The sequence below is a fragment of the Oncorhynchus clarkii genome, chromosome 6, assembly GCF_045791955.1.
Source record: "Oncorhynchus clarkii lewisi isolate Uvic-CL-2024 chromosome 6, UVic_Ocla_1.0, whole genome shotgun sequence".
In the NCBI taxonomy this organism is placed as follows: Eukaryota; Metazoa; Chordata; class Actinopteri; order Salmoniformes; family Salmonidae; genus Oncorhynchus; species Oncorhynchus clarkii.
Genome location: NC_092152.1, coordinates 20,732,058 through 20,756,615, shown reverse-complemented (window position 1 = coordinate 20,756,615; position 24,558 = coordinate 20,732,058). Strand labels below are relative to the sequence as shown.

At 41.4% G+C, this 24,558-nt stretch overlaps 1 protein-coding gene across 3 annotated transcripts; it reads right to left on the bottom strand.

Moving 5' to 3' along the window:
- Nucleotides 1–2,851: 2,851 nt before the first annotated feature.
- Nucleotides 2,852–22,404, bottom strand: LOC139410749 (scavenger receptor class B, member 2a). 3 transcript variants are annotated; one of them, XR_011634535.1, is made up of 14 exons: nucleotides 21,866–22,404; nucleotides 15,810–15,967; nucleotides 15,280–15,427; nucleotides 14,552–14,746; nucleotides 13,136–13,227; nucleotides 12,652–12,771; nucleotides 12,100–12,278; nucleotides 10,655–10,773; nucleotides 8,733–8,806; nucleotides 8,566–8,617; nucleotides 8,196–8,348; nucleotides 7,053–7,100; nucleotides 3,990–6,740; nucleotides 2,852–3,949 (listed from the first exon to the last, which is right to left on the bottom strand). XR_011634535.1 is itself a non-coding variant. In XM_071156215.1 (13 exons), the coding sequence occupies exons 1-13, from the start codon at nucleotides 21,986–21,988 to the stop codon at nucleotides 6,603–6,605; spliced, it is 1,599 nt and encodes a 532-aa protein (XP_071012316.1). In that variant the 5' UTR covers nucleotides 21,989–22,397; the 3' UTR covers nucleotides 2,852–6,602. The 3 variants fall into 3 exon arrangements, 1 of the variants encoding a protein (XP_071012316.1); XR_011634534.1 differs by having other exon boundaries at nucleotides 2,852–3,889; nucleotides 3,937–6,740; nucleotides 21,866–22,397; XM_071156215.1 differs by having other exon boundaries at nucleotides 2,852–6,740; nucleotides 21,866–22,397.
- Between the last annotated feature and the right edge of the window lie 2,154 nt (nucleotides 22,405–24,558).

The following is a 24,558-nucleotide window of genomic DNA, read 5'->3' as shown; positions in this document are numbered from 1 at the left end:
GCCGAGCAGCCACACACAAGCCTAAGGTCACCATGTGCAATGCCAAGCATCAGCTGGAGTGGTGTAAAGCCATTGGACTCTGGAGCAGTGGAAACGCGTTCCCTGGAGTGATGAATCACACTTCACCATCTGGCAGTCAGACAGACAAATCTAGGTTTGGCGGATGCCAGGAGAACGCTACCTTCCCCAATGCATAGTGTCAACAGTAAAGGTTTTCTTCATCTTTATGGGGTAGATCAGCTTTAATATTGCAAATAGATTATAGCTTCCATCAATGTAATTGTCTGCATCATTTCCAATCCCCCATAGATTTTTTTGCAAACGTGTGTGTATATACACTGCTCAAAAAAATAAAGGGAACACTTAAACAACACAATGTAACTCCAATTCAATCACACTTCTGTGAAATCAAACTGTCCACTTAGGAAGCAACACTGATTGACAATAAATGTCACATGCTGTTGTGCAAATGGAATAGACAACAGGTGGAAATTATAGGCAATTAGCAAGACACCCCCAATAAAGGAGTGGTTCTGCAGATGGGGACCACAGACCACTTCTCAGTTCCTATGCTTCCTGGCTGATGTTTTTGGTCACTTTTGAATGCTGGCGGTGCTTTCACTCTAGTGGTAGCATGATACGGAGTCTACAACCCACACAAGTGGCTCAGGTAGTGCAGCTCATCCAGGATGGCACATCAATGCGAGCTGTGGCAAGAACGTTTGCTGTGTCTGTCAGCGTAGTGTCCAGAGCATGGAGGCGCTACCAGGAGACAGGCCAGTACATCAGGAGACGTAGAGGAGGCCGTAGGAGGGCAACAACCCAGCAGCAGGACCGCTACCTCCGCCTTTGTGCAAGGAGTAGCAGGAGGAGCACTGCCAGAGCACTGCAAAATTACCTCCAGCAGGCCACAAATGTGCACGTGTCTGCTCAAACGGTCAGAAACAGACTCCATGAGGGTGGTATGAGGGCCCGACGTCCACAGGTGGGGGTTGTGCTTACAGCCCAACACCGTGCAGGACGTTTTTCATTTGCCAGAGAACACCAAGATTGGCAAATTCGCCACTGGCGCTCTGTGCTCTTCACAGATGAAAGCAGGTTCACACTGAGCACATGTGACAGACGTGACAGTCTGGAGACGCCGTGGAGAACGTTCTGCTGCCTGCAACATCCTCCAGCATGACCGGTTTGGCGGAGGGTCAGTTATGGTGTGGGGTGGCATTTCTTTGGGGGGGCCGCACAGCCCTCCATGTGCTCGCCAGAGATAGCCTGACTGCCATTAGGTACCGAGATGAGATCCTCAGACCCCTTGTGAGACCATATGCTGGTGCGGTTGGCCCTGGGTTCCTCCTAATGCAAGACCTCATGTGGCTGGAGTGTGTCAGCAGTTCCTGCAAGAGGAAGGCATTGATGCTATGGACTGGCCCGCCCGTTCCCCAGACCTGAATCCAATTGAGCACATCTGGGACATCATGTCTCGCTCCATCCACCAACGCCACGTTGCACCACAGACTGTCCAGGAGTTGGCGGATGCTTTAGTCAAGGTCTGGGAGGAGATCCCTCAGGAGACCATCCGCCACCTCATCAGGAGCATGCCCAGGCGTTGTAGGGAGGTCATACAGGCACGTGGAGGCCACACACACTACTGAGCCTCATTTTGACTTGTTTTAAGGACATGACATCAAAGTTGGATCAGCCTGTAGTGTGGATTTCCACTTTAATTTTGAGTGTGACTCCAAATCCAGACCTCCATGGGTTGATACATTTGATTTCCATTGATAATTTGTGTGATTTTGTTGTCAGCACATTCAACTATGTAAAGAAAAAAGTATTTAATAAGAATATTTCATTCATTAAGATCTAGGATGTGTTTTTTTAGTGTTCCCTTTATTTTTTTGAGCAGTGTGTATATATATATATATATATATATATATATATATATATATATACACACACATACATACATATACACACACACATACATACATACACACACACACAGTTTTCACTAACCCTACCACCCCTCCCCTAATTGAGTAAACTAATGAACAACACTTAGGCTTCTACTTCCAGCTTTTACATACTTGTACATGTTACAGACACAATCTATTTTACAATAATAATCTGTAAAGTTTGGTGGAGGAGGAATAATGGTCTAGGGCTGTTTTTCATGGTTCGGCTTAGGCCCCTTAGTTCCAGTTAAGGGACATTTTAACGCTACAGCATACAATGACATTCTAGACTATTCTGTGTTTCCTACTTTGTGGCAACAGTTTGGGGAAGGCCCTTTCCTGTTTCAGCATGACAAATACCCTGTGCACAAAACAAGGTCCATACAGAAATGGGTTGTCGAGATCGGCGTGGAAGAACTTGACTGGCCTGCACAGAGCCCTGACCTCAACCCCATTGAACACCTTTTGGATGAATTGGAACGCAGAATGCGAACCAGGCCTAATTGTCCAACATCAGTCCTCGACCTCACTGGAAGTAGAAGCCTAAGTGTTGTTCATTAGTTTACTCCAATTAGGGGAGGTCATGGCTGAATGGAAGGAAGCAAGTCACCGCAGCACTGAGCCAACATCTAGTGGAACTCCTTCCCAGAAGAGTGGAGGCTGTTGTAGTAGCAAAGTGGGGACCAACTCCATATTAATGCCCATGATTTTGGAATGAGAGGTTCGACATGCAGGGTCCACATACTTTTGGTCGTGTGTGAAGGCACCAACAAATACCACAAGCAGAGAAAATGTTAAACTACTACGGTCTCAATGTATTAAAAAGTAAAACTTTAGTATTTATCAGTAGTGTATTAAAAGCAAGCAAGACTGAAAAAATGAAGTCATCAACTGTATTCTTTGCATTCATTGCAAATGTATTTATTTTCGCAAATACACAAAATGTTTACAAAAGCATTGTATAAACATTTGTGCAGTGTAAATTAACTAAAAGTTATGGATTACTTTTGAAATAGTTTTGCACCAAACATGACGATTGTCACTTTCAGCAGCAAAAAAATATATATCTCAGAAGTAACATGAAATGTCTGTTAGTCGGTGACTGAGAAACTTACACGCAATGACATGTGAACAGTATACAGTTGCTACACTGCTTAAAACAAAAATCCGTAACGTGAAAGTACATTTATGAAATAAAAGGATGTATGGCACCAGCGTTCTTCTTCCCTGAAGGAGGGCTTCATTCATCTATGGGTTAGATTGAGAGTACACTTCCCTTGTTCCTGTTCTGGCACCAAGGCAATCTCCCTACACATGTACACAGATAGTCAGCCTTCCAATTAATCACTCCAGTTTGACAAAACTGTGCATTAGCTGCACAAAAATAGGTCTACATTAGCTTATTATCCTACACACACACATTCACAACCATGAAGGAATTCTCTCAGAACATTTGGGGACTTTGCTACCCTCACTGATGGATCAATATCTCACATTATGAACCAGCTTTACAAGATGTATTTTTCTGTGAGACAAACATTTCATGATACAAACTGAACATGTGTGCGATAACCCCCGTTGAATATTAAAAAATAAACTGTACTTAGAAATGAAACACGACCACAAAAAACGTACACTCGGGACAAATATAACAATGAACATATGGATACATATATATTGTGTCAGATTAAAAAACTTTTATATAAAATTTTACATAACCTTGTATTGCTGCGTCAATACATAACTCAGTTTTTCCCCTTCACATTAGATGCATTTTAACCCTTTGAAGTTCGCTTAATATTAATAATCCTTATCAAATTGTAAAAACTACATGTTTTGGCCTTGATGGGAGAAGCACATGACTCAAACACTGTTGTAAATACACTGCATTTGGAATGCATTCGAAACAGCAACTTATTCCCTATACAGTGCAATACCTTTGACCAGTGGGCAATACCTTTGACCAGGGGGCACTACCTTTGACCAGGGGGCACTACCTTTGACCAGGGGGCACTACCTTTGACCAGGGGGCACTACCTTTGACCAGAGCCTGTGGGCCCTGGTCAAAAGTAATGCACTGTAAATGATATAGGGTGCAATTCCAGACGCAGCCATAGTGTAGAAGGTAGGCAGACGGTGGTGGCGGCACAACCGTTATCTCTAAATAGAGTAAACACGAGCTGGAACCGATCTACGTAGGTTATCTTTGGTCAAGCACAGGGGAGCGAATGGACTTGAATGATTGGGTACAAAAGGTGAATGGGACTAGTCAGTCAGACAGTGGTAAGTATTGGCTCAGGTGTATGCGTGTGTGCACGCACACACACAACACAGTTCAGGTTTAAGGTCTTATAGATTCAAGTCAATAAGGATGGTAAGATATACTGTGATGATTAAACAAGTAAGCAATACATGCACAAGGCCATGATTGCTTGTATATAGATTGAGCTGAAAAGGCCTACTGTTTATTGGTCCTTGACATATAATATAACCAGGACCAAAGTTTGAGTAGATGCCCAAAGCCATGTCTGACAAATGTCCTTAATTGCACAACCAAACTCATGCTTGAAAAAAAATATATATATAAAACATTTGTTTACTAGGGCATCCCATCTAGAACTCCAGAGTTTCCAGTTGAACAAACCCTATAAATCACCCACAGAAACAAGTATTACAAATATCAAAATGATCTCAATATGGACAATTCCTCATGTTACAATGTGTTGCTATCTATAGTTATGTGCTAATCACAGTAAATGACAGCAAGCTTCGGGCATTGTATCCTGCTCAAATATTCTTCAATATTTAAAGAGTTGCTTCACAGAGACCAGACATAGCAATTCAGAAGTTGATACTGGTTTCTGTTGGAACAAGCTTAAAACAGAATATGAGCATGGATGACTCATCCATAGAAAAAATACAAGTCCATAGGTTATGGCAATTAATAGCAGCAATAATAGATACAAATAAAAAAATCATATTCAATGTACTGAAAAGCAAGTAACAAAGGCAAAGTGTCCATCTAGAATAACACCTCAGGAACCACATCGAAAAACAACCCTGGGGCAAACTACTGAAATACACAGAAGGACCCTTGCATTTTATATAACAACCCAAAAAATACAGGGCACGTTCTTTTTTTGGGGAAAGTGCAGGAATTTTCAAGTTGACAGTATTATGGCCTTAGTCCATTTTTTCCAGAAGCAACTGCCAAAAGGCTTGACACAACACAGAGACTAGTGACCAAAATGGCAAAAAAACACATCAAAACATCAGACAAAGAGTGATTCAAGTGCCATGTTCGTCTGAATATCTACAGCTCCTTGGCAAGCCAGTTGACTCTGACATAACATGCACAGCAGAAGCGGTGTGCATGGCCCGATTGTTTATTCTACAATTCACCTGCGTTTTTTTTGCGGCGCACCAGTCGATGTTTCTAACAGTGTTTCGTCTTTATGTGAAAACCTGGTCACCTTGTTATGAGGACTGTACTATCAATCCAAATTGTGCTTTCTCCAAGTATTGATGCAGACACACAAAGTGGGTCCACACTGATGTTAAAAAAATGGTGTCTTCGGCACACCTGTGACTACTTGCTGGATTAGGTCAGAGGTAGCCAGACATTTCCCCCTTGCATATGTACAACTATTAAGATATCCAGCTTTTTACCATATCAACAAAGAAACACAGAAAATTGTAAGGCAGAAAGTAGGTTCAAGTCTCCCTTATAAGTTTTGTGGGTATGTTTCTTTTCTTACAATTTCAATATGAGATGAAAGTTAAGGCCTTTCCTGAATGGGAAAGCAGCTATTTACTAATGCCTTATCTGAGGAAATGTCTAAGGTTTAGAAAAAAAATCTGTCTCAAACTAGTGTTGGGGAAAAAGGTGAAGGGAAAGAGCTAAATGTCTAGTTTCTCAGTTGTCATACTGCATGGTAAGACATGCACACACAAACTCACAAATTCTATTTGATAACAACTTGGGTGTGTGCACTGACGGATTCATCCCTGGAAAATAAAATATATTATAAGTAGTCCATTTCTTTTTTCTTCAAAAAGGATATGCTAAGTACAGTTTTACTAGCAAAACCACTTATATTCTGAGTCAGTGAATACTCAGTTACAGGGAGAGAAGAATACCAGATGTTTTAATCTGGTGGCTGTTTGAAGTGACCTCACAAACACTGATACAAAGAAATGTTTCAGGACCCTCTAGTCTTCATTAAATCAGGTGAAGACTACCCATCAGTCAGTAGAACGCTGATAGTGACTGCTCAGTGGTTGTTATTAATTAGTGAGAATACTGCCTAATTTGATACTTATTCCCTCGCAGAAAATACTCAAAAAAGCTTTGTCCTGGCTGTCCAAGTGTTCCTTCATGAACCCAGCACTGAGCCCAACAGAACAGAAGTGACAGTAGGAGTAGTAGTAGTAGTAGTAGTAGTAGACAGGAGTTGTTGTTTTGCACTATGGCAGGCAGAAAGACCATGCTCAGCAGGATAGTCAAGAGCATCATTGAGATGAGCAGCATCTTGATTGACATGGACATTTATTGGGGTGGTTGCCCAAAAGTGAAAACCCCTGTCCGCACTGAAAAACCCTGCCTTGGTTATAATGCTCCGCCTGCCCCGCCACACAATGCAGCCTGCATCAACACTTCTGAGCCTCCACGGGAGACATGGCGATGTAGGAGCCGTTCCTCATTGGCTGGTTGGTATAGTTGTTTTCTGATGGTTCAACCTCTGGTTTGTCGCTGACTTGAGTGTAGGCCGTTTCATCTTTTGCCGTCTGAAAAGGGGAGGACATTTTGTAAACAACAAAGCAGAATTCAACCATGAAAACAACAAACAAATGTTATTTGTTTACAACTAAATCGGAAATGTATTGCAATGGTATATAATAAACTAATTGTGGATAATCATTCATTAATGTCACTGTACAAAACCAACAAACTCAAAATACTTTCAACTTAATGAAGAAATACCACTATGAAGCAGGAATGTAAAATAAATGTATATATAATATACCTAAAGATATTAAAATAAGCAAGAATTGCTAATAACGGAACGAAAATGACAAATGAGGCAAATTAAGACTTACAGTAAAAGAATGAAAAGCTTCAGTAAAATCAATACGTTTTACTTCATTCTAAAACAGAAAGGAAACAGGGGGGTTACAGAACATGTTAATCATAGCACGGTAACTATACAGTTCTTCAAAGCTGGAATCCTTAGTTGATACATTAATCTTATAAATGAATGATATAAACCCATTGATTTTGGAAAATATAAGTTATGACTCATCAGCTTATTTCAACTGTCGTACCCCATCAGAACCCAAAATACAAGCTTGCTTTACTCCAATGTTTGTAAGCGGTGTAAATGTAAACAAACACTGAAGCGTTAAAACTCTATTTTATATTGTCAATGGTCAGTCCATGCATCCATGTCTGGTGGTTCTGTCAGTGGTTACATTTCTCCAGACTCATTCCTCAGCTTTTTAACAAAGCTGTGTTTTGGTATTGTTTGAATTAAGGATTATAGCTTTATTTGATATGCCAAGCTATGACATGTGAACTTCTACTAAGATAACCCCCATCTATCCGAGTCACAACTGATGGGTGGGAAATGGGGTCGTGCAAATGGGGTCAGATGGACTAACCTAGACAAACACAGATAAGTGTTGAAAGTACCCTGGCTATCCTACAGAACTATTGTTACTAGAGTTCAGAGCACTCTTTGGCCTGTACGGTAGTGTAGCCTATACACGGTCATCATTGTGACTGTCTATCTGCCAACAGGGACTGCTAAATTAAGATCTATACTTCCTGTTTTGACCTCAGTTATTTAAAATTGTTAGAAAGGCCAGCAGCACTATAATTTCATACAGAGATTACAGAAGGCAGCACATGTTGACTATGTGAGGTTCCTCATGCACGGTGTTAACATGCAAGGAGATGGAGAACTCAGACACCAGACCACTGATGTTAATATAGAAGAATAAATTGTATATAAAAACAGATCAAACATGCAAAGAGCACAGTCAAAGCTAACATAAAACCTGTTGTATCAATGCACCATTCAATTCTAATCACTTAGAACATTCCTGGACAACAACTGACATAGTGTAAGTGACGTGCACAATTTACACTATATTTTAGAGAAGCTTATGAATATTATTGCTACAAAAAAAACAGTTTGGGGTCTCCCGGTAATAAGCGCAGGGGTAGAGGACAGGTCTTACCTTCTTCTGGCGAGACCTGCAGACCAGGACGACTAGGACAATGAGCAGGATGGCTCCCATGCCCACGATGAGCAGAGGGAAGTTGGACACCAAGGTCACGATGAGCAACAGGGTTCTCATCTGGGCAGCAGAGTCATCGTCAATAGTGGCCGTCTGGGGGAAGGTGGGGAGGAGGTTCACTAAGGTTATTAACCTGTCTTTACTATGTTGTTATTAACTGATCTTAATAATAGACTAGAGGGTTCTCTCTAGCTAAATATCTGGATTTCTGTCTAATACAACTTAATTTGACATGTCTTGGCTGCACGTGAGGATGACTGAATTTCACAACATAAATTGGAGAGAGAGAAAGGGAGGAGATAAGTCTTACCTCATTGACAAACATGATGGGAAAAATGATCTCGTTTAGATGTTTGGTTTTGCTGTGGAAGAGAAAATGAAGTGAGGACTTGAGGTTCAACAAAAGGCCTTTTCACTCAATTTGTACGAGGGATGAGAAGGGTGAGTGTGGCAAACTGTTCAGATTGCTATACTTACGGGAAGCCTGGAACTCTGTTCAAAATTATATTGAGCTGGGCTCTCTTGCAAGCACGGATGGGAACCCCAGTGGTCTAAAAAACAAAATAAGGCTTTAAAATTAAGTAATAGAAACGTATTCAGTTAGAACATGCCCTTTCCAACATGGAGGAAGCAAAATGTTTATATTCCACTGGTACTGCATTAATTGACACATACAACATGTAATAGAGCTATTAAATACAGTATACACACAATGAGTATGCAAGTGTATAGGCCCCATAACTGATCCTGCATATTGGCCTCATCACTATACAGTGGGGCAAAAAAGTATTTAGTCAGCCACCAATTGTGCAAGTTCTCCCACTTAAAAAGATGAGGCCTGTAATTTTCATCATAGGTACACTTCAACTATGACAGACAAAATGAGGGGGAAAAAAATCCAGAAAATCACATTGTAGAATTTTTTATGAATTTATTTGCAAATTATGGTGGAAAATAAGTATTTGGTCAATAACAAAAGTTTCTCAATACTTTGTTATATACCCTTTGTTTGCAATGACAGAGGTCAAACGTTTTCTGTAACTCTTCACAAGGTTTTCACACACTGTTGCTGGTATTTTGGCCCATTCCTCCATGCAGATCTCCTCTAGAGCAGTGATGTTTTGGGGCTGTTGCTGGGCAACACTGACTTTCAACTCCCTCCAAAGATTTTCTATGGGGTTGAGATCTGGAGACTGGCTAGGCCACTCCAGGACCTTGAAATGCTTCTTACGAAGCCACTCCTTCGTTGCCCGGGCGGTGTGTTTGGGATCATTGTCATGCTGAAAGACCCAGCCACGTTTCATCGTCAATGCCCTTGCTGATGGAAGGAGGTTTTCACTCAAAATCTCACGATACATGGCCCCATTCATTCTTTCCTTTACACGGATCAGTAGTCCTGGTCCCTTTGCAGAAAAACAGCCCCAAAGCATGATGTTTCCACCCCCATGCTTCACAGTAGGTATGGTGTTCTTTGGATGCAACTCAGCATTCTTTGTCCTCCAAACACGACAAGTTGAGTTTTTACCAAAAAGTTATATTTTGGTTTCATCAGACCATATGACATTCTCCCAATCTTCTTCTGGATCATCCAAATGCTCTCTAGCAAACTTCAGACGGGCCTGGACATGTACTGTCTTAAGCAGGGGGACACATCTGGCACTGCAGGATTTGAGTCCCTGGCGGCATAGTGTGTTACTGATGGTAAGCTTTGTTACTTTGGTCCCAGCTCTCTGCAGGTCATTCACTAGTTCCCCCCATGTGGTTCTGGGATTTTTGCTCACCGTTCTTGTGATCATTTTGACCCCACAGGGTGAGATCTTGTGTGGAGCCCCAGATCGAGGGAGATTATCAGTGGTCTTGTATGTCTTCCATTTCCTAATAATTGCTCCCACAGTTGATTTCTTCAAACCAAGCTGCTTACCTATTGCAGATTCAGTCTTCCCAGCCTGGTGCAGGTCCTCAATTTTGTTTCTGGTGTCCTTTGACAGCTCTTTGGTCTTGGCCATAGTGGAGTTTGGAGTGTGACTGTTTGAGGTTGTGGACCGGTGTCTTTTATACTGATAACAAGTTCAAACAGGTGCCATTAATACAGGTAACGAGTGGAGGACAGAGGAGTCTCTTAAAGAAGAAGTTACAGGTCTGTGAGAGCCAGACATCTTGCTTGTTTGTAGGTGACCAAATACTTATTTTCCACCATAATTTGCAAATAAATTCATTAAATATCCTACAATGTGATTTTCTGGATTTTTTTTCTTCTCATTTTGTCTGTCATAGTTGAAGTGTACCTATGATGAAAATTACAGGCCTCATCTTTTTAAGTGGGAGAACTTGCACAATTGGTGGCCAACTAAATACTTTTTTGCCCCACTGTATATGGTAGATAAAATGTTTGTTCATACCGGGTTAAGGTCAAGGTAAGTTTCATGCTCCTCCTTGTTGGGGTGCAGTCCATCAACAGCATTTATGTACTTGTCATCTGCCTGATAAAAGTGGGGGAATGACACCACGATAGGTGCACCTATGGACAAGATGAGGGAGATGGGAAAGAAACGCAATTTAAGAGAAAACACCACAAGCAACCTATATTACATCAAATAGCCCATGTCCTTATCTTAGACTGCCATAAGAGAGGATTAGGCAAAACAAATTCCAATGTTTTAATATTGGGGCTCTAAAAGGGAAACATCAGATTGATAACGTGTGCTATCTGGTATTATTACCCAGGCATGGAGATAACGGAACAAATAGCAAAAATGTGTGTCAAGTTCCTTCCTTGCCATTGGAAAGTCGGCCTGTACCGGACATGTTCTGATACAGTGAAATTATTTGTTTTTTTCAACCCATGACAAAGCGTTTCCTTTGAGGTCAGAATGACCATTACGAAGTTCCACAAGGTACTACTCATAGAGACACCATGTAATGTGTTCCAGTGTGGGAGCCAATAACCCTCACTAAGGAATATGAAAACTATTCAAACTGCTATATCTGACAAATGGAATTCAAACCACCACAAGGAATTAATAAAGGTTCCTATTCACCTATATTAATAAAGGTTCCTATTCACCTATATTAATAAAGGTTCCTATTCGCCTATATTAATAAAGGTTCCTATTCGCCTATATTAATAAAGGTTCCTATTCACCTATATTAATAAAGGTTCCTATTCGCCTATATTAATAAAGGCTCCTATTCACCTATATTAATAAAGGTTCCTATTCGCCTATATTAATAAAGGCTTCTATTCACCTATATTAATAAAGGCTTCTATTCACCTATATTAATAAAGGGTCCTAATCATCTATATTATTAAAGGGTCCTATTCACCTATACTGCAGCCCCAAGAGGATGCGGTTAGAACAGCCTCAAATCAATAGAACCATGATTTCAGCATTACGAACAATGAGGAATAACTTTGCCCCGATTGTTGAACTATCTCTGCACCACACTACGAAAGCGGATGTCTCTTAACAATATATCTACTTCCCTCACGAGACTTAAGGGTTAAACGTAGTGCATTTATATGCCATGTGATTGTTTTATGAGGGGAAAGCCTTGAGATTATCTTTATCCTCAAATTCAAGTGTTTTATAGCCCTCATCCAGAGTTAATCATTCACCGTCTACACTACTATGAAATCTGGATCTGGATCCTCAAACATGGACATTTCTGATATCTATTGGAGCTTGGATTGCAGCTAGAACTAGATTGATTAGGTTATTATTATTTTATTTAAATCGGTCAAAAAACTAGGTTATGGGGTTAGTCAAAAACAAACAGTGGGTATGTGGGGCACATATGTTATGACAACCAGGGTTGTGACAGTAATTAACCATCTCTTTCTTACCTTCTCTGCAAACACTGACTTTTAGCACCCCGGTGCCGAGGCAGTCGCCAGCTGGCACACAGAAGCCGGCGTTAGTGGGGTTCTCCTCAGGACTCTGCAGGACGTCGTGGGGCGGGGCAAAACGGTAGGCTGGGATGCCCTTCACGTCCACGTCCTCAACATAACCCAGATGGATAGACCTAAACCCCAGAGGCAGGTAAGAACAAGGAGAAGGACACATAAGCTGTGTGGAACATTGGGTGAATATGAGAAGACAAAGTACAACGTTCTCGATTGAGTCAAAGCTCCATTTTATACTATGTGCCTCTTCTCCAGATTCTCCTCACGCATTATGGTGTTGGTTGGATCATGCCCAACTCACACCTGTTTACCATGGCCAGGGTGTGGCGTCTTCTACAGAAGTTTACCAGTCCGATATGAATACGAGTCAGTCGTTTCTCGATAATTCTTGGCTGTCACCTAAACCACCGTCCCTCTCTCTACTGGCTGCTTTGACTGTAAACAAATAATACAACTACAGACAATACAGATTTGGAGATATGACTGACGTACCTGCAGAGGTCAGCCGCAAAGATGTACAGCAGCTCTTTCCTAGACAACAGAGGGTGGAACACACTGCCGTCCGTCCCGTTGATCATGTTGCTCTGGTTAGAGGACCACCATGACATTTCACTGTTGATAGGGGAAAGGTACGGGATATGTTAGACATCAAGAAGCTTTCATTTACACAAGGTTGTTATAAAACAACATGGCGGGGCCAAATACGGATTTCATTTAAAATGCCTGGAAGCGGTTTTCTATTTCTGATATTTAAATATACGAATTTGCAATCTGCTCTGTCATGACAGGGAGCAAATGAGTTTATCCTTGGACTTTGAATACTTGATTTGGACAGATCCCAATTCATTCCCGTTCAATGAGTAAACCCAACGTCGCAGGGTAAGGACCAAAAAGAAAACTGCTGACAAATGTTTTTTGACAACCATTAACTACAACAACATGAAGGTGGAAAACAGAGGGAAATAAAGGACCTTACGTCAACCCGTTCCATGTGTCTATTCTGCCATATTCCATGTAGTCACGTTCGCCAGTCAGGAACACAAACTCTCCTTCATGAGTTCCATTTTTCTAGGAGGAGAGAGAAAGACAATAGTTCAGTCAGACTGTCATATCAAAAGGAATACATCCAACATCCAGGAGAACAGTGGACAGGTACAGAATTAGAAACAGCCACAGACTCTTGATAAGCAGAGGAAAAATAAGAACACCTTCCTCCAATGCTGTTAAAACAGTCATTTGGGAAGGAATTTCAGTGTTTAAAGTGTCTGGTTGTCATTGTTGGAACTGTACTGACGGGGGATATTGTGCTATAGAGTGAATAAAAATGCCACTGCACTACTGTAGCCTGCCTATCCCAGTCTGTTTTGCCTTCTCATACAATTTTATAGGCAGCGGTAAGAGACTGTAGTTGACCAAAACGGTTGACACAAATGCTTTGACAGTTGAGATTTTACAATTTAGGTCAAATTCTACCCAACGTCTAGTTCTTTCAGAGGATTTCCAATTAATGCAGCATTATCTGGTTTGTGGAACCTGAGAAAACTATTCACATTGTTATTGCGGTAGGTGGAATAGCAGATGTGAGTCTCCAAAGTAGACACGAGTCTCCCAGAAAAAGGGAAAGTAAAGCAGCTTCATCAGCATTTTGTCATTTTCACTCATCACGTGATGACTCCACGAGACATCCTCCGGGGCCCTACCAACAGAGACATCCTCCGGGGCCCTACCAACAGAGACATCCTCCCGGGCCCTACCAACAGAGACATCCTCCCGGGCCCTACCAACAGAGACATCCTCCCGGGCCCTACCAACAGAGACATCCTCCGGGGCCCTACCAACAGAGACATCCTCCGGGGCCCTACCAACAGAGACATCCTCCGGGGCCCTACCAACAGAGACATCCTCCCGGGCCCTACCAACAGAGACATCCTCCCGGGCCCTACCAACAGAAACATCCTCCCGGGCCCTACCAACAGAGACATCCTCCCGGGCCCTACCAACAGAGACATCCTCCCGGGCCCTACCAACAGAAACATCCTCCCGGGCCCTACCAACAGAAACATCCTCCCGGGCCCTACCAACAGAAACATCCTCCCGGGCCCTACCAACAGAAACATCCTCCCGGGCCCTACCAACAGAAACATCCTCCCGGGCCCTACCAACAGAAACATCCTCCCGGGCCCTACCAACAGAGACATCCTCCCAGGCCCTACCAACCACCTACTGGTTCAATGACTAAAGGATTTCTAGTGTAATTTCACAACTTTCGGTTAAATCACAAATTTCAAGACTGGCCATTAGCTAAGGTTATAACTTTAGTGAATGACTGTATTCAGAAGTGTAATCTGATTAAACATATTTCAAGGTTTTACTAAACACAAACAGTGCCTACCTTCCACATCAGCCCAAACATCTCATCCACCTCTGGCCTAATGCTGTGGATTTTGGTGAGCAAAGGGTCCTTGAAGCCCCACAGCACCTCGTGGACGGTGCGGGTCATGAAGATCTCCACGCCGATGGACTTCATATATATGGAGACGAAGGTACGCAGCAGGAAGGAGTAGGAGTTCAGCTCACTCATCACCGCCTGTAGAGGGAGAGGAAACAGAGATAGAAGGGGATAGAGCTCACATTCTATCATACCACTAGTAACAAAATTATAAACAACGTTTCTAAGTCTATAGCTTTGGTTGCTGTCTAGACTCTGGTCTGGTTCTCATTAATGGAAATTTGATTACGTCCATGAAAGTGTCTGCTATAAAGTAAAAGGTTGGTAGGAACAAGACCCCAAGATGTCATAATACAGCATTTAGCATAATGCTGGAAAAGTCTACTGGAATGATGCAGTAAAGGAATGTCAATATAGGGTTACAGCGGTTATACTGGGAATCTTGAAAGGTTAAACTTAACCAAAATAGAAGGACACACTTGTGGAATAATTCACACCCTCATGTTTCTAAGTACTCAAACTGTGTTGCACCACAGTTTATAACACACTATATTGCAGATACAACGTGTCCATGGCAGCTAAGATACACTGCATAAGCGAAGACTGCACAAGCATACCAAATGTAGAGGTAACAAACAAGCAGAGGCCGAGAGGGACACATACTAACTCACCACAGCTGGGATGTTGACTGTCCTCAGAATGTCGACCTCTGGATTACCTCTGGACTTCTCTGGGACGAAGACAAAGCTTTTGGGATTCAGGGCATAAACCTTGGTTCCATTTTCAAGGAAAGTCACATTTTCCCTAGGTCTGTATTCCCTGTTATGGAAAGATGTGGATATGAGGATTAAGTCGGTCCATACAGATGTTCACATGGGGGTGAAAGACAAGTTCAAACAAGTCCACCAGCAGGTTCAGCAGCATGGAACCGCTTTCATTCAATAGGACTTTCCCAGGACCTGAATCACCAGCTTCCCATGATCAAACGAACAGATAATAAAACAAATACATTGTAAGCCGAATCTTAACTTGAGATGAGCACATGCAAAAACCTTCCATTGGCATCGATACATGATTTCCAATTAAGTCAAAGTTATGACTCTGGATATCAAGATACGATTCATTCCTGTGTGAACTGAGCCCTGTGTGAACTGAGCCCTACTAATTTCAAAGGACAACAGTGAGTGTGTTGTCAACCCACCTGTAAGTGTAAGGTCCAATCTGGGTGACCACTGCCTTTCCCCCTGCTAAGAACACTTCTGGATTGGTCACGTTGAAGAAGTAATACTCCATGTAGACTGGAGGTGGCGGGTTCTTCCATGACTCAAATACTCGGCTTGCCTCTGTCAAAGTCAATTCCTAAAAAAAAATATTGTTAGAGAAATACAGTTATTTAAGGACGGTCCAAAACAACAATGATCTCTCCAAGTGTAATCTGTTTAGGGTAGTACGTTTGAGGGATAGAAGGAGCGCTGACCTAAAAAGCTATTTGAAACAGTAACCCCATTAATCTCTAAACTAAAGATATTTTGGCTTTCAAAAGCTATTTAATTTTTTATTTTAGCTGCACCACCCATCAACAACCCTTCCAGGTTATACCAGAAGAGAGCACACACACTGCAAATAATGTAGCGAAGACACAATGCCAGCACACCAAAACCCCAGGGGAAAACATAGGTGAATAACTGTCAGAAGAAAACCTGAGTGAAAACAGCAAAGGAGGTTTGGGTGAACCCCAGCAGGCTGATCAAGGGATGTTTGCATTTTTCCTTAAATGACCACTCACCAAATTGGCAGCATGACAGTTTGAATAAACAATACGGAGTAGTAGCACTGTCCTATTGGTCATCATATGAATAGAGGGAAGTGGTTAAATGTGTTCAGATAAGTCCCTCAGGCGACAGTAATCCATGTGGGACTAAATTTGTCCTGTTTTTGAAATGCGGCAATGATTAGGTAAAAAAAAAGTGTACAGGTAAATTCTAGAGCTGCGAGGATACCAGTATCGCAATACTCATTAGTATCGTGGCAAGGAAACAAAATGGGTTTAACTTCCTTAGGTAAACAACCCTAATATTGCAAATGTAACAGTTTAACTTTAGTCCGTCACCTCGCCCCTATCCGGGCTCAAACCGGGGACCCTCTGCACACAGATAACAGTCACCCTCGAATCATCGTTACCTATCGCTCCACAAAAACCGCAGCCCCTTTTGCAAGGGGAACAACTACTTCAAGGTATCAGAGCAAGTGACGTCACCGATTGAAACGCTATTAGCGCGCACCACCGCTAACTAGCTAGATTCACCACCGCTAACTAGCTAAATTCGGAAGATAACATACAAATTGTCATTTAACATAAGAAATGGATGATGGACATCCACAAGTTAATACACACCATATGAAACGTAACATTTCATACTAAATGGAGCGTCTCGGATTTAGGTACAAAATAACACGAAATGCTCTGAGACCGGAGTAATTCAACTGTAATTAAAACAGATGCAGTGACATTCAACACTTTGATAAAATGAAGCGTGCTGGAACATGGTTGTCAAATCTAAAAAGAGAATGCTGGTTGATCCATAAAATACTGGTAAGTAATGTATGCCTACTGTATAGAGAAATCTGTAACAACAAACTTTACCATTCAAGGAGGGTATTTCTAACTTCAAGTGCCTTGTCCCTTGAGTAAAGTGAGGTGTACATGAGAAAGGCCTTTACCATTCAAACAGCTCACTCTCATCTTGAGGTCTCAGAGAAGCTCAGTTGTCGCTTTTAAAGGTGTGGCTCAACACGGCTGCACAAACTCGTTTCCCGTTCAGACTTGATCTTTCAGTGTTTTCCAGTCATTGGGCCAATGGACTATCCATTTAAAAGTGTGTCCCGGAAGAACTATATATTTTATATCATATTTGGTGGCAAGAATTAAGCAGCGGTGGGCCACCGCTACTAAATGAATATAGGGGAAACTGGGTACATACTTCCTACAGAGTCCTAAATGATCTGATCATTTTGCCTCATACACACATTCTGACAAACACACTACACAACACAACTGTACAGAAGGTCACCACTCACTAGCTAGAGCATTGAACTGGGGTCATGCTCCTCGGGGAAAGCAGAAGCCTGTTGCTTCACTTAGACTAGTCAGTTTTAAACATATCTGAAATAGGCTGTTTCCAGCACAAGACATGAATCAACTCATTCAATAGCCCATTTCATGATGTACAGCAAAGTATGAAGGCTGTGGAGTCAAATATCGCTTCGCATGGAATAAAGATATCCCTGAGAACTCCTGAAATATATAACAAAATAGCATATTTGATGCCGAGAAGCCATTTCCCTTTCAATTTTATTAGATCATTTGAGTCACCTGAAAGTTGTGACAAGTCAAGCCATACTATACCAGCTACTCCAATCATGCGTGTTATATTGGCTGCATTTAAAGTTAGAATCCGCAGTTGAAACAATTAAAGCAGTCACTCCGCCTGTTTTTGTAAAAAGCTGAGGGGTGGGCCTGTAGAAATGTAACCATTCTCAAAATCATGGACAGAGCTATGGATGCAAGGACTGACCATCCATGGCCTTACAATTATACTTTTACCCATGTGTTTTTAGTTTCCTGAGGGGGAATAGGCTTTGTCGTGCCCTCTTCACGACTGTCTTGGGGTGTTTGGACCATTCTAGTTTGTTGTTGATGTGGACACCAAGGAATTTGAATCTCTCAACCTGCTCCACTACAGCCCCGTCGATGAGAATGGGGACGTGCTCGGTGCTCCTTTTCCTGTAGTCCACAATCATCTCCTTAGTCTCAATGTAACCAAGACTAACCAAATGGTTACCCGGACTATTTGCATTGTGTGCCCCCCCCAACCCCTCTTTTGCGCTGCTGCTACTCTGTTTATCTTATATGCATAGTCACTTTAACCATACCCACATGTATATACTACCTCAATAAGACTGACTAACCGGTGTCTGTATATAGCCTTGCTACTCATATTTTCAAGAGGTCTTTTTTACTGTTTTATTTCTTTACTTACACACACACACACACTTTTTTTTCTCCGCACCATTGGTTAGAGCCTGTAAGTAAACATTTCACTGTAAGGTCTACACCTGTTGTATTCGGCACACGTGACAAATAAACTTTGATTTGATGGTGTACAGTGTTTGTTTACAGACAACGGATTAAAATAAGCTTATATTTTTAGGTTGATGGGGTATGACAGTTGAACTAAAATCATGAGGCATTTATAAGTTACAGTACATTCGGAAAGTATTCAGATCCCTTGACTTTATCCACATTTTGTTACCTCGCAGCCTTAAAATTGATTAAATTGCTCCCCCACTCAATCTGCACACAATACCCCATAATGACAATGCAAAAACAGGTTGAGAATGTTATGCAAACATATTAGAATTAAGAAACTGAAAGTCACATTTACACATTTACATAAGCATTCAGACACTTTACTCAGTACTTTGTTGAAGAACCTTTGGCAGCAATTACCCAAGAATACTCGCTGCAGGCTTGGCACACCTGTATTTCCTCTCATTCCTCTCTGTAGATCCTCTCAAGCTCTGTTGGGTTAGATTGGGAGCGTCGCTGCACAGCTATTTTCAGGTCTCTCCAGAGATGTTCGATCAGGTTCAAGTCCGGGTTCTGGCTGGGCCTCAAGGACATTCAGAGACTTGTCCCGAAGCCACTCCTGTGTTGTCTTGGCTGTAAGCCTAGGGTCATTGTCATGTTGGAATGTGAAACTTCACCCCAGTCTGAGGTGCTGAGCGCTCTGGAGCAGGTTTTCATCAAGGATCTCACTGCACTTTGCTCAGTTCATATTTCCTCAATCCTGACTAATCTCCCAGTCCCTGCCGCTGAAAAACCTCCCCACAGCATAATGCTGCCACCACCATGCCGTAGGGATGGGGCCAGGTTTCCTCCAGATGTGACACTTGGCATTCAGGCCAAATAGTTAAATCTTTGTTTCATCAGACCAGAGAATTTTGTTTCTCACGGTCAGAGTCTTTAAGGTGCCTTTTGTGACCTTCTCCCCCGGCCAGCTCTAGGAAGAGTCTTGGTGATTCCAAACTGTTGGAGGCCACTGTTTTTGGGGACCTTCAATGCTGCAGAATTTTTTTGGTAGCCTTCACCAGATCTGTGCCTCGACACGTGTGTAGATTGATGAGTAAAGTTTATTTTATCCATTTTAGAATAAGGCTGTAACGTAACAAAATGTGGAAAACGTGATAGTCTGAATACTTTCCGACTGCACTGTATATTCTTCAGGAATCAATTGGTAGGCTATAATTAGTACAAATGGATGTAGCAACTATGGATTCTAGTTTTAAAGCCAAACACTGACTACATACACGAAAGGTGAGTGTGAGAAAACCACCACCAACATGTGATTCAGACTCATCTTCAGCAGTATGGTACCAAGTTTCACATTCAGTGATGTCTTTTGTTTTTATAAATCAAATAGAGCCCCTCTCAAAACGGATACAATTCCCAAGAGAGACCGTTTCTGTGCAACACTAACTTTTAGTAAAGTCAAGGCCTAGATTAGAAGAATTCCTGTGTTTAACACCCTTGAAAAAAGTCTCTCAAAGGCTTCCATAGCTTTCACGTTTACATAAATTCACTCGTAGAAATGCTTCAAACCTTGATCTCACAAGCACAGGCAAGCAGGGACAAAGGGTTGAGGGCTTATCAATCTTATCTAAAATATATATTTTTAAACTCACTATTTTTGTAGCTGGTGGTTGGGTCACATGAAGAGTGGTAAGGATATTAAAACATAACCATCAGGTTCACTCAAAAATAAATGAAAACCTGACCTGTAACATCTGTGGGAGTTGTGGTTTGATAACCTTTCTCAAGACAATAATACATGTTATTCAGTGTCATGTTTTGGGGCGGTTTTCCAGTCTATAGGATGACAAACTGTTTGAATGAAAGTTGACAATAATTTAAACTTATGACATATGTTAACTTTTTTGGCAGGGGACAGCGGTTGTTTTCCAGGCTGAGCAGTCCTCTAGACCTAGATCAGGCCAGGGCTGAAACAATGAAACAGATGAATGCTCACTGTTGTTTTATGATCCAGGAAAGTCGTTCTAAGAGCCGTTTTAGATATAGAAGTGGTACAGTTGTGGGTGGACATTCGTTCTTAATTTATCTATCATCTTTTCAGTCACTGGCAATATGTCCACATAAGACTCCTGCACTTTATTGAACTTAAAATACAGGTAGGCCGATTGACAACATCAGCAATATTTGTTTCATTTCATGTTATGTATTCTAGGTCTAGGGTGACACCATATCCCAAATAAACCCAGACCCAAGTAATTTAACAGCGGCCACGAAACGAATGTTTATGTGTCTATCCTATGACTGAGTCTGACATTTTTGCTGAGGTGGGCATGGCACTTGAAGAAAGAGAGCTGTTCAGATGCGAGAGACGTTCAACCAGGTAAGCAAGAAGGATGAAAAGTGAAATGAGGGAGCGGGACTTAGCCTTCATGGTCTCTCTCCCTTCCCCCATCCATGCGCACGCACCTCCCCAACCCCTTACTGATAAACCACGAGGAAAGCTCTTAAAATTTTAAATCCCATTCCCCAAAAAATTAGATTGTGACAGACAGGTAAATGAGATGAATACACCACAAATAAAGATGCAGCAGTACACTTGTATTTCAACTCATCTGTCAACCATTATGTATAATAAAGCAAATGAAGTGTGGGCTTTATTTTATTGTTGGAATAAAACAGGCTGCTTGCCTACAGTGCACCAATCCTTGGTGATGATGATGTTACCGCAACGCGCTGTGACAGGAACATACCTGGCATTGTAAATCAGCCGGTGAGATTCAATCAGGCTATACATTGAGTTTAAATGCTGAACGCCTTGCAGAGCTGTTCAAGAGGGTTGAATCAATATTGCTGATTTATGAATGATAATGTTGCTTTCCTACCACAAAAAAAACATAATTGGTTGGTGGTAAAGCATGCAGCACTTGTAAATTGTCGACCTTGGAACGCATGCTGCACTGACCCATGTTGGGTAGGCGAATAACCGGAGATGCGGATAGAGCAAACAAATGCTGTAACGTTTTCTATCGAACATCACCTAATAACAAGGAATGGGAATGTGACTCACCGTCTGCTGTTTAGTGCAAATACAACTAACACATTAAAGCAACCAGCATATAAAACTATCAAATGTATGTTTGAAGTGGGAAAAAGTTGCAACTCACCTTTTTTAGCCGGTTGTGAATCATTGTTTGAAAGACTTGAGCCACCACCAAGGCGATCCCCACTATCAGTAGGTGGGCGCAGACAATTCCAGTAGCGTAAATTACACAGGATCTCCGAGTCATGATTCCAGCCAACTGTCAAACTAATCTGGCAAATGTGAAATTACTTACCAAATGACACTAACGATAATACTGTAGGTTCTGATTTTTTAGGGGTTATTTTACTCAAAAGGTGGCCGCTACTTCTCACTTTGCCTCTTACACTACAGCGAACCTCACTATACGAATTTGAAAATTGCTCGTTGATATGCAGCTACTTGCAAACTGTCTTCGAAAATAAGAAATTCTGGTAGTTTCCTTAGTGCTGTCATAGAACAATGTTCTTCTCTCCATTCAGCCGTTTTCCTAAGGAGAATCGACTGTGTTGTTCGAAGGCAGCGGGAGAAATAACAGTGCTAAGGACGGGCGCCAGACCTCCACTCCCTCCCTCACCAGATTCAAATGAAGTCGGTCATGCGAAGAGGTTCGTTTTGGTGTCTGCTGGGCGGTGGGTGTGTTAAAATGTAGCGTGCTTTCTGTGGCTGAGGTCACTGTTTTACTTTATAGCACCATAAACATAAGACGGCACAAACTACGATTTGCCCTTGATTTGATCTACCTTCATAGCGCTGTTTTATATTAGGATACATTCAACCAAGCAAAGATTTGAAAGTAAACTTGAGGTTCTGACGTAATTTGAGACCAATTCACTTTCATGTGTAACTATGCAAGTAATATTCTTTCAAGAGATAGCAGTGTATTTATTTGTTTTTATTTATATATAGATCAACAATTTACATTGTTACATCACACAAAACAGAACGCAGGTAAAAAACTCAAGCATACTAAAAATATCAATGATATTATTTAAAAATATATAATTCTAGTGCAATTGTAATCACTCTGAAAAAATCTTATTATAATGATTCAGGAAAATTTTATTCTTGTTGTTTGTTATTCACTAGGGTTAATGGTTTTAATAAGATAGTTCAATTCAATCAAAAATATGTGTAATTTTGGTATAGAATTTTGGAGTTGTTGTTTGTGAAGAGATAGCAGTGTAGTAAAGTGAAGCTAACAACGTCTGACAAAGAGCTTGTGAATGAATTAGCAAGGCATGCTCGTTCACATGTGATGTCACACTAGGATTGCTACTAGTTAGTTAGTAACTTTCTAGACTGAGAGAGTGGGGCGTGTAGCCTAGCCCTGCTATACTACTGCCACTTATTCTTAGCAGGATGCTGTATACTATTGGATAACTATAAAACATTAAAAAGCACAGTGCATCTGATGTGGTGAGTTAACTAAATGAATGTACACATTATTCTGCCTTCTTACATGTTTGGGAGTCATCGACCGTTACTTCTCAACATGAAATACCGCTATCTCGCCGCCTCATCATCATCATCACCATCAGGTCTCCCTTAAATAACCTGCATGAACATGAATAATGTGTTATTCAGAGAACCAACGATAGTTGACGTGAAGCTTTTGTTCACTGAGCAGTAAACTTGATTGGCTAACAGCTTCCCGGACCACCATCCTAAGACCACCCCTGGTGGGTTATGATTGGACGGACGAGGTTGAGCGTGATGCAGAATTTGATCGACTGATTTTGGGGCGGGGCTCGTTTAAAGGGGGACTGTCAGGGTGATTCGCTTGCACTGCATCAGATGTACTCACAGAGCTAACTGGAAATCTCCCCTACTACCCAGTCCAGCCAAGGTCGAGGGAAATAGAGAAAATAACAAATAAGTACAGACATACTACTTGAAATAAATTATAATTTCAACAAATAGTTCTCTGTTTTTCCCTTCTTTTTAAATGTTGTTACATTTCCCTCCATTTGCACAATAATAGGCTACTATTGCAATGCTTAGTAAAAACACCATGACAAAATGCCAAAACTTTATGCATTTTTTATTTAACCTTTTATTTTATCAGGGAGTCATACTGAGACCAAGGGTCTATTTTACAGATGAGCTCTGAATTACATAAATTACAGAAAATACACACATCAATATAAATGCAAAATGCAAGCAGAAAGAAAAACATGATCATAAAAAACAAACACATTCATCAGTAATAAGGTCCTCATGCAGCTTTATGAATTGCCCAAGATACATATACAGTATGTCTATATTGTATAGTGTCTATTATTTAAATGAATGCAGTAAATTAAATAAGGCAAGTCAAAACATTTTTTTTAAGAACACAGAGGATCTAAAACAAGGATGGGCAGCTGGTGGCCGGCGCCCACAGGTCAATTTCCAAGGACAAAAAAACATTTTTTGGGGGGGCTTAGAACCCCCAAAATACTTAATGTGTGGGTATGGATGTGGGTACACAGATCCATTGCGACCCCACCGCCCTCAAAGTTGCCCAACCCTGATGTAAAATATGTGTGGGTATATAAAGGGTGTGCAGCATTCTTATGGCACCAGGAAGATACAGTTCCATCAATGTGCACACTGGACCGTTTCAGTATAGGCCATTCTAGACCAGAGGCTATTTACAGTAAGCTATAGAGTTCTGCACACAAAACAGAAGATGTTTGTTAGAATAGGAAAATTCATGAATAGATTTTATAGCCTAATTGTGATATCAGTGGCAGGTAAATATAGGATTAGACTACAGAAGCAATGCTTGCTGCA

Excerpts from the sequence above, each read along its gene's own strand:
- LOC139410749 (XM_071156215.1), bottom strand. The coding sequence starts at position 21,988 with ATGACTCGGAGATCCTGTGTAATTTACGCTACTGGAATTGTCTGCGCC. Across the intron at positions 14,747-15,279 it reads CAGTCAACATCCCAGCTGTG|GCGGTGATGAGTGAGCTGAA; the intron begins GTGAGTTAGTAT and ends CTCCCTCTACAG. Across the intron at positions 6,741-7,052 it reads AAGCTTTTCATTCTTTTACT|ACGGCAAAAGATGAAACGGC; the intron begins GTAAGTCTTAAT and ends TCCCCTTTTCAG.